The 14,898-nt window shown below is 34.3% G+C and overlaps 1 protein-coding gene across 2 annotated transcripts in view; it reads left to right on the top strand.

Moving 5' to 3' along the window:
* DYNC2H1 (dynein cytoplasmic 2 heavy chain 1) overlaps window positions 1–10,900 on the top strand; it is a 380,690-nt gene extending 369,790 nt beyond the window's left edge. For both annotated transcript variants that reach the window (XM_059068297.2, XM_067038564.1), the window contains 2 exons: window positions 416–532; window positions 10,640–10,900. In XM_059068297.2, coding sequence (XP_058924280.1) covers window positions 416–532; window positions 10,640–10,798 — 276 coding nt within the window. In that variant the 3' untranslated portion in view covers window positions 10,799–10,900. The remainder of the gene's footprint in view (window positions 1–415; window positions 533–10,639) is intronic.
* The last annotated feature ends 3,998 nt before the right edge of the window (window positions 10,901–14,898 follow it).

Below are 14,898 nucleotides of genomic sequence, written 5' to 3'. Positions count from 1 at the left end.
ATTTTTTAGAAAATGATGTTGGAATTCCAAGCAGGGAGCACATGTTCTTTTTCTCTAGTATGCTTTTCTTTCCCCCTCATGGAAAAAGAGTAACTTTTTGGCTTTTGTCATTATATGTCTATTAATCTAATGCCAAGGCATATGCAATTATATAACTGATGACATTTGTAAGTCTTTTTTTCCAAAATATTTGCTAAAATTGAGGATTCAGCCTAAAGGAAGCTCACAGTGAACATTGGTTCAGGTCTTCACCTTCATTATTCTCAAACAAAATACCATGATCTTTGTTTTCACATTGTTTGGAATGAATAGTCACAATGGAAATTGTTGCCTTTCTTCTGAAGATATACTATAGTAACTACTGCTGTTTCAGCCTTTAATACATATTTTAATGGTTTATGTGTTTCTATGACAGATCAGTGGCTTATTACTGGAAGGATGCAGTTTTGATGGAAATCGACTTTCTGAAAATCAGCATGATTCTCCTAGTGTATCATCAGTTCTCCCTTGTTTTATGGGCTGGATTCCACAGGTAATACATTTTTAACAGGAACAAGTTTTAATTTAATCAATTAATTTTTAGATTTTATCTTTTCAATAAGATATAATTGGCCTATGAATTTTTCGTTTAGTTTCTAATCTTACCTGCATCTGAACAAATTTACAATCAAAATATTGTGTCCTTTATAATTTTTTAAGATGTACAGGACATTTTAAAAGCTTCATTTTGTTATGGAAAGAAAAATATTATAGTTTTTAATTTCTAAATAAGTTATAGTCTAATAAGAAAAAAACCTTAAATGGTAATCTGAACTACCACATATTGTGTTCCTATTATTTTCAGCAGTGTGCTAAATGTTTTATATACTTTACCTTACATACTTTTCTGAGTAGCCCTGCAAGGTAGATATTATTATTTCTATTTTCAAATGAGGAAATGTGTGTTCACATAAGTTAAATGACTTCCCTGTAGCTTGGCATGAAGAAATCGAAAGCATCAAGATGTTAATACACATCTAATACCATGTCACTATGCTGCTGATTGGCAGATGAAGAAAACTGTCTTGACAAAGGCTTATTCGGTTAACTTTTTCCCTTTTAAAACCTTCAATTGTTTTTTAATAAATTTATTTATTTTTGGCTGCATTGGGTCTTCGTTACTGCACACGGGCTTTTCTCTAGTTGTGTCGAGTGGGGGCTACTCTTTGTTGTGGCTCACAGGCTTCTCATTGTGGTGGCTTCTCTTGTTGTGGAGCACGGGCTCTAGGCGCGCAGGCTTCAGTAGTTGTGGCACGTGGGCTCTAGAGCGCAGGCTCAGTAGTTGTGACAAACGGGCTTAGTTGCTCCACGGCATGTGAAATCTTCCCAGATCAGGGCTCGAACCCACGTCCCCTGCACTGGCAGGTGGATTCTTAACCACTGCACCATCAGGGAAGTCCAAAACCTTCAATTTTTGAAAGAACTTTCAACAATGGAACTTGAGGGATATTTGCCTTTAAAATAAGACATAGTTGTAGATGAAACACATAACTTTTACTAAATGTAAGTAAGAATACATGTGAATAAACTTAAAAGTTTTGATTCTATATCTAATCACCAACAAACTATTTCATATACTGCTTACTACAAGAAAAATGAGTTTTCTAGTTGTGAAATACTTCATTGAATTTTCCAATTATTATAATTCTTTTTTTTAAATAAAAAACCCAAAACATCAGAATATTTATTTTAAAATAAAAACTAATAAATCTATAATTAACAGTTATTGCTAAGAGAGCTATAAGAGCATCCTCTGACCTAAAGGAACATACATTTCTGTGAAACTCGCCATTTCCACCCCCCATATAAGCTTCATTTTCTCTAGTAGTAGAGTGACAGAGAAGGGAGAAGTTGAAATCATCTTTATTTTATTTCTCTCTGGTTATTGATTCATGTAAGAAATTTGTATGTGAAAAAGTTGGTAAATTATGGATTACACACATTAGGTGTGTGGACCATATCGAAAGTTCTATACAAAAGTTAAGGTTAAAATTTGCTGAGGGTTATAACCATAATATATAAAGTTGTATATTATGACAGAGATGAATTCAAATGAATCCAAATTATGTGAAGTGTTACTTCTCTGGCAAACAAAATTAAAAGCCATATAATGACCTTGATGGGAGGGGAAGGTTGGACATGTATAAAATGATTCACTTAAGGGGAAACCCCAGCAATAAAAATAGAGCATGGAGAATGAGTAGGCGTAAATGCAAAAGAGGGTGACCTAGAGCAATACCCACATAACTGACCACAAACTGAATGCAAATCAGGAATGCAGTGTGCTTATGAACAGAAGCCAATCTGTTAACTGGGTTGTATGAAAAGCAACATAACATTATAAGACTTGGAATTTATCCCTCCACAATATTTTACTTTGAGTATCATTTCTATCCAGTTTTATTTACCACAGTTTAAAAAATCAGGATTGGAATAGAAAGCTAAAAGTAATTTAATTTGAAAAATATCTCATGTAAAGAGAGGTAAAATGAAGTGGAATATTTAGCCAATAAAAGAGATGGCTAAAAGATAATATGAATTTATTATTTTTATAAAAGAGATTTCCCCGAAGGCTTTTGCACTTTTTCCTGCCATGTAATGGAAGGATTTAAGATACTTCCCCACCTCTTTTTTCCCCCTGCTTCCTTTACAGTGAGCCTCTTCTTCCCATATAATCTTACTGTTTTGACTGCCTCTCCTAGATCAGCTAAGAAGGAGAGAATATGAGGTATATTGCTAAATGTTTCAGAACATGAAATTTTGGAGTCCAGCAGTTTAAATGCCACTCGCAGCTCCCAAACTTATGAGCTGGGTGATTTGGAGCAAATTACCTAACCTCACTGAGCCAGTTTCCTCATTTGAAAGTGGAGATAATGATGTTTCTATAGGACCATGTTGAGGAATAAATAAGGTCCTGTGTCTGTGAAGTACCTAGCAGGGCGTCATACACGGTAAGTCTAATTTATCCTGATGCCAACACTTTTAAATGTTTTTATAATAGTATAATAATTAACATTTCATATGGTGCTTTATAGTGTACTAAGAAGTGCTTTCAATCATCATAAGATACTTAAGTTCCTATATACCATATTCTGAACCCTGGGATAACAAAAATAAACAAATCTCTTCCATCAGAGTCTTCTGTTGAGTAGAGGAGCAAACGGGTAAAGAAACTATTACAGTTCAGAGTTATAGAAGTACAATTATGGAGGTTTACATGAAGTGCTTTGGTAAATGAAGGGAGACCTCAGCTCTATCTTGTATAAGCAGATGAGGAAAAGTCAGATGACCTCACAGGGAGAGGAAGCAGCTTCTCAGGACTGTAGTCACAGTAGAAGTAAGAAAAGTTCAAGGACAAATTCAAAAATGGTAGGGGCGGGCTTCCCTGGTGGCGCAGTGGTTGAGAGTCCGCCTGCCGATGCAGGGGACACAGGTTCGTGCCCTGGTCCGGGAAGATCCCACATGCCACGGAGCGGCTGGGCCCGTGAGCCGTGGCCACTGAGCCTGTGCATCCGGAGCCTGTGCTCCGCAACGGGAGAGGCTACAACAGTGAGAGGCCCGCGTACCACAAAAAAAAAAAAAAAAAAAAGTTAGGGGCAAGGCTTTCCATGTAGAAGGGGAAGTATATTTAAATGCATGGAGATATGAAAAGAATTTAGGTTATTTTGGGAACTGACAGTATAGTATATCTGGAATGTACTGGAATGGTTCAAATGAAGAGTGGTAGGGGATGTGGTCAGAAAGGAAGACTAAGACCAAGTATGACAAGCCATGGAGCCATGCCAAGGAGTTTAGACTATGTTGTGATCATAGAAAGCCATTGAGAGCTTAGAACACGTGTGTTGTAAGATCAGATCTGTAGTTTTAGAAAAGCAGTTTAGCACTGAGAGAATTGAGGATGGGCATAGGGTGAAATACAATCACACTTACCTTTCATTGCAGTCCTCTGACTATGGTAGAATAGTTTTTCTCTCTGTTTTGCTGAGGAAGAAACCGTAAATCTAGTAAATAGAGTGATTTGTTATGGGTCCTCCAGTAGTAGCACTAGTGTTTGAACAATAGCAATGAGCATTTATTTGTATTGATTATGTGCCAAGCACTGTACAAACTGTTTAGAATACAAGATATTTAGGCTTTCCAAAAACAATTTGAAATAGGAATTATCATCTCCATTGTAAACTAAGAAAATGGAAGTTTAAAAGATTGTATAACTTGACCAAGATAGAGATAACATAGTTAATAGGTAAGCAACTAAGTTTCAAATCCAGGTTATCTGTCTTAAATCTTAGGCCTAATACTGAGCCAACCTAACAGTATAAACCAGAGTTTGGAAAACTACAGGCCACAGGCCAAATCCAGTACGCTGCCTGTTTTTGTACAGCCCACAGTCATGTGAGCATGAATGACTTTTACATTTTTAAATAGATGAAAAACTTAGGATAGTACTGGGTTGGCCAAAAAGTTCGTTCGGGTTTTTCTGTACGATGTTACAGAAAAACCCGAATGAACTTTTTGGCCAACCCAATATTTTATGACATGAAAATTATCTGAAATTCAAATTCCAGTGTCCATAAAGAAAGTTTTGTTTGGAGAACAGCTATGCCCATTTATGTAGATGCTTTCAGACTACTACAGCAGAGTTGAGGGTATAGTTGTATCCGAGACCATATAGCCCATAAAATATTACCATCTGACCTCTTAGAGAAAAGTTTGCTGACTCTGTATAAACTATCAAACTCTCCAACTTCTGCTTGAGCTAAGCACTATTTTTGTTCAATAAATCATTTTTTAGGGTAACTATAGCTGTTTTTAATAAGTGTTACAGAATTTGGTGGGGGCCATCAGCATTTTAACACATTTTTACCAAGAGGGAAGGAAACAGCATAAAATCAAAGGAAGCATCAACATCAATTTATATAAACAAGTAAAAAGAATTACTTTTGCCACTTACTCGTATAGCTACTTCATTGCAGAAAGTTCAGAATCCTTTGATAAGCTTAGATAAAATAATGGAGTTCAGAACTTTGGTGACTAATTGCTTTTAGGCCAGAAGAAGGTTTTTCCACATATTATTTCGATAATATTATCTGACCCCTAAAAGTCCTGAATAGCTTTATTTCAGCAGAAACATGCCGGACAACTCAGACACTAGGAGGTACATAGCACCTACATTTTTTTAAAGAGCATTTTAGGTTGCAGAAAACTGAAGAACTTTGAGATTTTTTAATATGTGGTAATACTTAACAAAGGATATGAACAACAAATCCTAAGGCTTTTATTGAGGGGAGGGGGAGGTTTACCATTGCTTCTATTATAAATGTAATGTACTTTGCCAGTTAACAAAATTAGAATTAGGAATGCTCAAGAATTAAAAGGAAGTAAAATGCTGGTGCTAATGTTTTCCTAGTGTGTCTGTTTACCATTATCTTTGTGCAGGAAGTTAATATACCTACACTCACACTGTTCATTTATGTGTTTATTCATTGATGATGCAGATTCTTAAGGTTCTTCAAGTTCCAGCTCAGGACTAGGGGTTAAATTAATATAGGTACAATAAGATTTCCCGAGGGGATTTTACCCAAAGAAGCATTCACTTTCTCCAAAGCACTTCCTAAAAAGTGTTTGACTCTACATTATTCCATAATGGTTGTCTGAAAAGTTGTTCAGTAAACAGATTTAAATTTGGAAATTCATGATGTATTTGAGGATATTAAAAACTCTGAGAACTCCCAAAGTTTCCTTAACATGCAACCCTGTTCATGCACCTACACCCCACCCTCCATCTGGATCTATGTTCCACATAACATAGTTTGGGAAACACTACTTTATGAGGTAGATCAGTCTTAGATAATGTCCTGTTCTGACATTCCACAAGAAGTCAGTTTGCCTTTGTTCTATTTTTCCAATAAAGAGTATTACTTCGGGTTTATCAGCCCCACAGTAACATAGAAACCATGGACCAGCCTGAACCCCACAGGCCTACACCTTCCAACAGTTGCCACAACTGACAGTACAACTTCAGAAACAATTTTATTCTCAGGGAAATTATGACTATATAATGATTACACAAGCCACTCACAGTAACAGTCTTTTCTTTATGTTAAAGTATTTTCACCATGTATATGAAATGATATATGCTGAAAACTCTGGTTTAAATATAATAAATATTTAATTAATGTCTTTTCTATGTGACAGTTTTTTTTCTTAAGAACTTACTATGAGAGCAATGTTGTTAGCATTGTATTATTGAAAAATAGAGGGAAGTATTTATCTACCAAAATAGAGTAGCTAGACATTCTTGACAGAACAAAGTCATTCAAAATATTCATTGTTGGCAAGTTGTTTTGTTTCCTGTTTTGAGATAGGTTATTTTTTTCAGGGTTGTATTACTAATAATGCCACTTTTACATACATGAAACCTCTGATGTCCTAACATCTTCTTTTCTAAAAAAAAGTAACTGTCCACTGACTTGGTTCATAAACATTCAGAAAGCATATGTTAGAATAAGTTAGTTGCACTTTATGCATAAATATATTTCTGATGAGAAAAATATTTTGGTTTGCCCTCATGTGTTTTATTATAATGAAATTTGAGTTGATATAGGCCAAATAGTTAACATAATTAACCTGGATAATTTGGGGCTTTTTTGTTTTCTGGTGTTGTTTTATTTTGTCATTTTCTTTGGTTTGTTGGCTAAGTGATACCAAATATCACCATTTGCCTTTGTAAATGTCTTCTTTCACATATTAACATATTGCCTTCTATTTGTAGTACACGCATACTTTTAAGCCACTTTCCCTGGGGCATGGAGATGAGCATGAGTAATCATAATATATAGATTTTTAATTATTTAATTTTAATAATGTCAAACTAATTTGTTTACATATAATATAATATGAATTATTTGAAGTTTTCCTAATATATCTCTTTTGTGCATTAACTGAGCACTTAGTGTATTTATTGATAGTTATTAATAAAATTTTACTTTCATCCAAATATTTCAGCCCAGCAGGGTCTGTGCTTTGTCTGTTAAGATAAACATATTAAAGAGGGAATTGTGGCATAAGAATTTAATTCAGTTAAACAATATAAAGTTTCTGTCTGCATAAGGTATTGTGTTAAGTGAGAGAATGCCCAAGTACTTAGCTCTATTACTTTGATCATTTATTTATTGGTGACAGAAGGACAAGTCCTTTTAACTTTTTTTACGGGAGGTTGTAACATTTACCGTTTATGAGATTTTAAGCAATAACAAGTAAAATTTTAAGAAGCAACTGTGGTACTTCGCTTTTAAAACACTGTACGTTTTGCTGGAAAGATTTGTACCCTCACTTTAAACAAAAAGCCTACAACCAAAAGCAAGTTTGGAAGGGTTTGGAAATATATACAAAAACTGGGAAATTGATAGTGAATATGCAAAGAATCAACTTTGCATTACTCTTAAATTCCTAATTTAAAGGGAAAATTGCTTGGAGATATAGAGAAAATCTTCTGAATAGAAAGGAATAGCATTATAAAACATTTCAATGTGATGTTTTCATTTTTGACCATAGAAGTTATGGGAAGCAAAGCAAATATAGGGTGGCAGAAGAAGATAATTTAAGACCTTTTCTAGGATTATAGACATTCATAGATTCAGATCGTTTCAGTTCAACAAATATGTAATGTTTGTTTGCTCTTTGCTGAAGAATTTAAAGCCAATACCAAAAGAAAGCTTACACTAGGTTATTAACTTTAGGAATGGCTAAGGAGTTATGAAAATTACAGGAATTTGTGAATCCTAAAGCTTTGCCATTTAAGCAGAATTGGAGAAGAGGGAAGAGATTAGGCAGTGACTAATAATGGTTGAAAATTCTCTTTACTCCAAATTCTGTATTTTTCTGAGGCCCAACTCAGGATTCATTCTCTCCATTAATCCTTGCTAGGTTAACATACCCCAGAGTAGTAGTTTATTTTGATTTTCTTTAAAATTCTCATTTTGCCAAAAATTATATTCTAAATATTTGATGTGTATGTTGTTTCTTAAACTAAACTTTAAGCTTCAAAGAAGATTATTATTTTCACTATTTGGATACTGTTGAAATGCTTTGCTTTTATAATTCTAGGTACAATATTAGCACATAAATGCTGTTAAATGAATGGATGAGTAACTGACAGAATCATCAATACAAACATAGAGGAAAATTAGAAACATTCAGGGCAGATGGGCTTCTTATCTATTTGGGTAATGATTCTTCATAAAGAATGAATTTTCTCATATGTCAATCAGGTTACAATTTAGAGATTTTAGAAATGAATGAGTTTTCAAAGGGACTTAACTGTTTTATATGAAGGACTTAGAAAAGTTAGAACATTATTTTCGTGTTGGGGGGTAGAGAAAAGGATTGGAAAAGACAATCAAAATTCCATATAATGCCCACTTAGACTTAAAAATAGAATGCTTTAAATTTCTTCATGAAGGAAAAAATATTTTTATTTCTCTCTATCCTAGCACCATCCATGACCTGTAGTAGATGGTAAAAGGCTGGGACTTTTTTTCTAATTGATTTGAGAATTAGTAGGAATTAAAGAAAAGTTATGCATATGTAGTCCTTATGTGAATAAATAATGCTTTGTATTTGAACTCCTTAATAATACATCATTGGATTCACCCAACATCCCATTAGGTGGACCAGTGTTGTTTATGTTCCTTTTATAATAGGGAAACAGATGCTCAGAGAGTAATCTACTCTCTAGGGTCAGGAGCTCCTAAACAAGCTAATGCCAAATTTTTTTTTTTTTCAATTGTACTACCTATGGCAACTTTGCCACTTGCTTAACTAGGTTACCATGATAAATTCTTCATGGGTTTCTGATTTGTCACTTGTAAAATTCTAGAATGAGTCTAACTTTTCTCTTAAGTTTCATTCTAACTCTAAAAACTAATCCATTAGTTGAATAAAATTATATAAATTCAATAAAAACATGAATCCTAAATTTGAATTGGAATGACTATTATGAGCTTCTGATGTTTTTATTTTTAAAATTACATATTTCTAAGCTTCAGTCACTGAAAAATCCTAGAAGGAGAATGATAGATCATTCCTAGCACCTAGATTATGATCTCTAGTACCATTTCTCATTAAAGGAACCAAGGATCCTCAGAGTAATGACTAATTTTTGATTTCTGGGACAGCAAATATACAAGATGTACTTACAACATCTTGACATACTAGAAGGTAAGAAAGCTACTGAAGACTACTAGGGACATATCAAAACAAAAACCCTCAGGAGCCAGCCTAATGAGTTCCCACTGCACAAAGATTGACGTTTTGAACACCAGTAAGATAGTAATTGCATTGCATTGAAGCACATTGAACATGTTTAAATCCACCAGTTCATAATGATACTTAAAAAAATAGAGGGGCTTCCCTGGTGGCGCAGTGGTTGAGAGTTCGCCTGCCGATGCAGGGGACACGGGTTCGTGCCCCGGTCCGGGAAGATCCCACATGCCGTTGAGCGGCTGGGCCCGTGAGCCATGGCTGCTGGGCCTGCGTGTCCGGAGCCTGTGCTCCGCAACGGGAGAGGCCACAACAGTGAGAGGCCCGCGTACCACAAAAAAAAAAAAAAAACAGGGTGCTCATTGATCACCTTTATAGTATGCTAGGGAACAAATGCATTATTTTAAAAGCATGTAAATAAAGGGAAATTAGATAGCATTTATTCCAGCCTTTCCTATATGAACTGTACCTCATGGTAATCAAATGATTGATAACTGGAAGTTCCTCTTTATAGATTTGTTTCTGCCTGGAAATGAAGAGATGTAGAATTAGATTATCATTTTGTAATCTTAAATATAAATAATGATCATCAATGGCTCCTAATAGCTAAAAAGAAAGACACCCAGACTTTATATGCCTCTTGATTGAAGTATACCCTACTACCTATGCAGTATTTTTACCAGAAATTGAATCTGCATCTGAACTCACCTCCAGACCCACTTTACAAGAATACAGGGAACAGAAGAACATGACACCATGGGAATGTAGCCAACAAAAGTCAGAATGTGGGAAACTCTTTGATATAGTTCTTTAGCAAACAAATTACAAGGAAAAAAGGAGAAGAAATAAATTTAGGAGAATTAGGAGACAAAACAAACCTCAAAGTGTGGGCTGTATTTGAATTGCGGTTCTTACAAAAAAATTCTTTTAAAAATTATGGGATAATGGCATTATGGGTATAAGATGATATTAAGGAATTATTGTTAATACTTTTATGTGATATCGTATTTTAATTATATTTTTATATTTTATTTATAGACATATATTTAAATACTTATAGATGAAATTTTATAATGTGTAGGATTTGATTCAAAATACTCTATTATTTGGGGCTGGAGGAGGTTATAAATGAAATACAGTTGGCCATGAGCTGATAATTGTTGCAGCTGAATGATGTGGGTTTATTATGCTAGTCTTTATTTAAAACATTTCATAATAAAATGTTAAATATATTTTATTATTTGGGAAGATTTTGTGTTTGTATCTTTGGTTATCTAATGATCTGTTGCAACACAGTATATTGCTGTATTTTAAAACAAAATTAATTCTTTTTAAACAGGGCGCATATGGTCCATATTCCCCTGATGAGTGCGTATCTTTGCCTGTTTACACGAGTGCTGAAAGGGATCGTGTGGTGATCAATATCGACATTCCATGTGGGGGCAGCCAAGATCAGTGGATTCAGTGTGGAGCAGCTCTATTTCTCAAAAATCAGTAGAACCCAATGACGATAAAAGCTGTCTTAGCCAAAAGAAACATTTATTATTTAAGCTTTAAATAAAATATGTGGTCAGTCCACATTTGAAGTGTTAGTTCAAAATATTAGCATGTAGTTGTCCTGTGTTGTTTATCTCATTGTGTTTTTATTTTAATGGGTAATGACAGTACCCTGTACCTTTTAAAGTAATAACTTAATGGAGTCAATGTTAAAATAGTATATTCCCTATATAATATTAAGTATTTCTGTGAGGCGGTTCACTTTTCCAGTGGCTCAAAAATTTAATGTTTTAGCTAAGAGTTTTTAAATAGTGTATTTAAGGAATCAGTACTAAATATTTTGTCTATTATTTCTGTATCATCATTATTTAATAAACTATAAGATATTATTAATGTTTCAGTCTTCCATGGTTTTATATATATACATATATGTATATATATAATGTCTTCAAACATTGAAGGAAGTATTATATTTTAGTTAAAATATACAACATCTCAAAGTAATGCAAAAGAAATGGGAAATAATAGCACAGAAACCAGGATAAGAATTTTATAAATAGAATAATGATGAAAAGGTTATAATTTCTCATATATATAGCTTTCCCATGTGTTTCTGTGAAACAGTAAAATTCTACAATGGCTGAAAGCTTAAATAAACAGCTAGAAAAGGGAAAAGCAGGGAGGAGTATTCAGGGAAGGTGTTTGTGGACCATGTCTGGAAATGTCACACATCATTTATGTTTATATTCCATTAGAACTTAATCACATGGCTACACCTAATTTCTAGGGTGGTGGGAAATAAGAGTCTAACTGGGTGTTCATAGAAGGGAAGACTAGAGAGCCTAGCTAGCTCTCCTTGCCACATCCCCATGCAGAGGAGAAAGCTCATTCCTCAAATGCCTCCAGGACAAAGGCATAAAATGACTGAAAACTCGTAAAGACACGTATGGCCTTTAATTGGTCTTCTGACTCCAAACCTTGTGCTTGTGAATTATAATACTTACAGAAAACAACATGATCCAGGCATTAGCCAGATCCCAGGAATACAAGGATGAATAACATACTATCTCTGCTCTTGAGAGATTTAAGAGCTGATAGGACAGTGAAAGGTAAAAATAATATCACTGTAAACTCTGTGATATTAATATTGCTATACAAGCTTTTCTTTTGGTTACTGTTTTTTATTGAGTATATAATACATAAAAAGAAAAAATATATATAGAAAAAAATTATAGTACAGTGAAATCCATTATATGGCACACCAGCAAAGGGCTATAGAATTCCAGAGGATGGTGTAACTAATTCTACTTAGTATATGTGTTGTTTAATCAAAGCTTGGCTAATTAACTTTTTCTTTCTTTCTCTTTCTTTTTCTTCATTTTTTCTTTTCTTGGAAAACTTACTTTGAAAATTTGTTACAAAGGATAACACATTTACTAGTCTTCCAAAATGAACAAATATATTAACATGCTGTGGTGTTTACTTTAGATTTTTTCAGGAAATTTTAAAATTTTTAAATAATTTCAAAACCAGTTGAAGCCCTTCATGTTCCCTTCTGCAGCCCCATTTTCATCTTACCATTTCAGAGGCACCCACTAACATGTATTTGTTATGTACACAGGCCATTAGTATTATGGCAAAATGTTTGACCAAAAACAATATAGGAGAGGTTTTTTTCAATCAGTGGGAACTCCAAGGAAACTACCTAAAACTTCAGAAGAACACACTATCTGAGATTCTGAATCAGTAGAAGCAAGAAACAATAGTATTAGATTCCCAGGGCCCACAAATGGTGGAATGGCCCAATCAGGACAGGGATTTTCAAAATAAAAACCTCAGCAAACCAAGAATAGAAGGGAATTTATTTTCATGGATGGTGGATATCTAGGAACAAAAACCTATAGCAAAGATCATTCCTAATGGGGCAACAGAAGCATTCTCTGCTTATCACTTCTATTCAACATTGTTTAGAGTTCCTAACCATCACAGAATGACAAGAAAAACAAAAGCAAAAGCAAATAAGAGAAAAATATGTTCAGGAGGAAGACATTAGTACTCCCTCCCTCCCATCAGCCCTTTGTTCATCTTTAATTTTTGCCATCTTTAACACATGCACATACAAAAATAAAAGTTTAAGAGCAGAAACTGTGAACTGTGTTAAGCATTTCTCCAGAATTCTTTGGAGGTTTTATTTTTTATTCTGAGACTTTCTGCTGTAACTTCTGAGAGAGATGGAGACTGATGTAAGAAAACAGAAATGACAAGATCACTCCAGACACTTGAAACAGCTTTTTCCATTTGACTTCCATTCACTCATTTCCATTTGTCAAAATAAAGTGTGGATGAGTTATCACTTCCCAGCTATCTCCTCAGAAAAGCATGAGTGCAAAGGAGACCGACCAGTAAGGCAACTCCAGAGCACATCCATGGCAAGACTGCAGTGGGCCCTGGGATCACACAGGCAAAATAGACAATGAAGTATATTAGACTCAAAATCGGCCATCTTATCCCTTGTTTTTGGCCCTCTTACACATTAAGCATCTTGAGAGCAGGACGTGTACTTTTCATGCTTTTATTTCTGGTATTTGTTTACATTGGAGCTCAATAGATATTTGTTGAATCAATTACTAAAACTGCTTTCAGATGACTTAATCATTGGATTTGTCTCCAAAATATTTTAGATTGTTCCCAAAATCAAGCCCACACTCAAAGAATGTGTATTTCCCATTATTAAGGACAGTTGAAGACTATCCAAAGGTCCTTAAGGAAATCTGAAAGAGAAGTTCCAAAAATATCTGAGCAAAGGTAGCCTCATTTTTCGTATGTGATAATCATGAAGAAGACAACTACTTTGGATGTGTAGTCTTAAATCAAAATTTTTGGGAAGTGAAAAGGATGATAGAGACTTGCTGGATTTTTGTTTATGATGTTTTACTTTTGCTTTGTAGTCCTACCTTCCTAAATGCTTTACTGTTCCTTGTGAACTTGAGATTTTCAACTTAACATTGCAGCTAGGAGGAAAATTAATTATCAAAGTTTCATGAGTGAGGTGGATTTTATGATGGACACCAGAGAATCTATGCTGTAAGGAGTAGAGGTAAACCTGTCAGGGTCCAAAAGCTCAAACCAGTTCTCCTCCTCAGTTTATCTGAAGCCCTTCCAAATGTTAACACTGCAAATCTCTCACTGAAAAAATGAACATTCTCAAATAGTTAAATCATTGGTAGAAGCACAGGAAAACTAAACCCAAGCTGAGGAAACAAAAAAGCCTGTTGAGAATAAATGTCTTTACCTGTGTTAATATTTTCCATACAGGTAGACATAACAATCAGCATTTTTTTTTTTTTTACAAAAGAAAAGGGAAAAACAAGTGTCAGCCGAAGTACTGTGTTGTAAGTCTCATTACTTCTGATTATTCTATGCCTAATCTATCCTTCCCCCCTCCTTTCCAGTTCCTAAGAACCATTTCAACAGCGATTAAATCAATAGAAACTTAATAAGGTAAAAGCAGAGAGAGGAAGGTGGATGGACAGATGATCTTTGATATCTCCTTGTTTTAGAAGTGGACTAGTTATTGGTTAGCAAAGTAAGGGTAAAGAACAAAACATAAAGTTTGTGTTTTATGGAAAGCTCACAAGGCAATGAAGATATCAATTTAAACCACACAAAAAATAATGGAATCAGATCATAGCCTAAATATAAATTTTGAATATTAAAGTCAATGACACCCATGTGATATGGAAGCTAGCTTTATTTCTATTTGAAATAACAAATGGTTATTCAAATAGGAATTTATTTGAACAGATCTAGTTCTGCTGTAGTAGTTATAGTCTTAACAATGCTGCAGCTGCTAACTGGTTTGTAATTTTAAGCACAACTCTTTTCACATTAGAAACTGCTACTTATCATTCTCCCCATTGCCATGATAATACAATGTTTAACTTGGTACTCAAAGTAAAAACTACAATTCCTCATCTCCCTTATATTCAAGAATAGCCATGTGACTCACTTCTGGCCAAAAGATTGTGAACGCAAATATCATATGGCAGCTTCCAGGAGCCCTCCTTATAGGACATGATCAGTATGTCATTTTTCCTCTTC

The sequence above is a fragment of the Kogia breviceps genome, chromosome 7, assembly GCF_026419965.1.
Source record: "Kogia breviceps isolate mKogBre1 chromosome 7, mKogBre1 haplotype 1, whole genome shotgun sequence".
In the NCBI taxonomy this organism is placed as follows: domain Eukaryota; kingdom Metazoa; phylum Chordata; class Mammalia; order Artiodactyla; family Physeteridae; genus Kogia; species Kogia breviceps.
The sequence above is the reverse complement of the archived record's forward strand: the minus strand, read 5'-3'. Positions and strand labels throughout refer to the sequence as shown.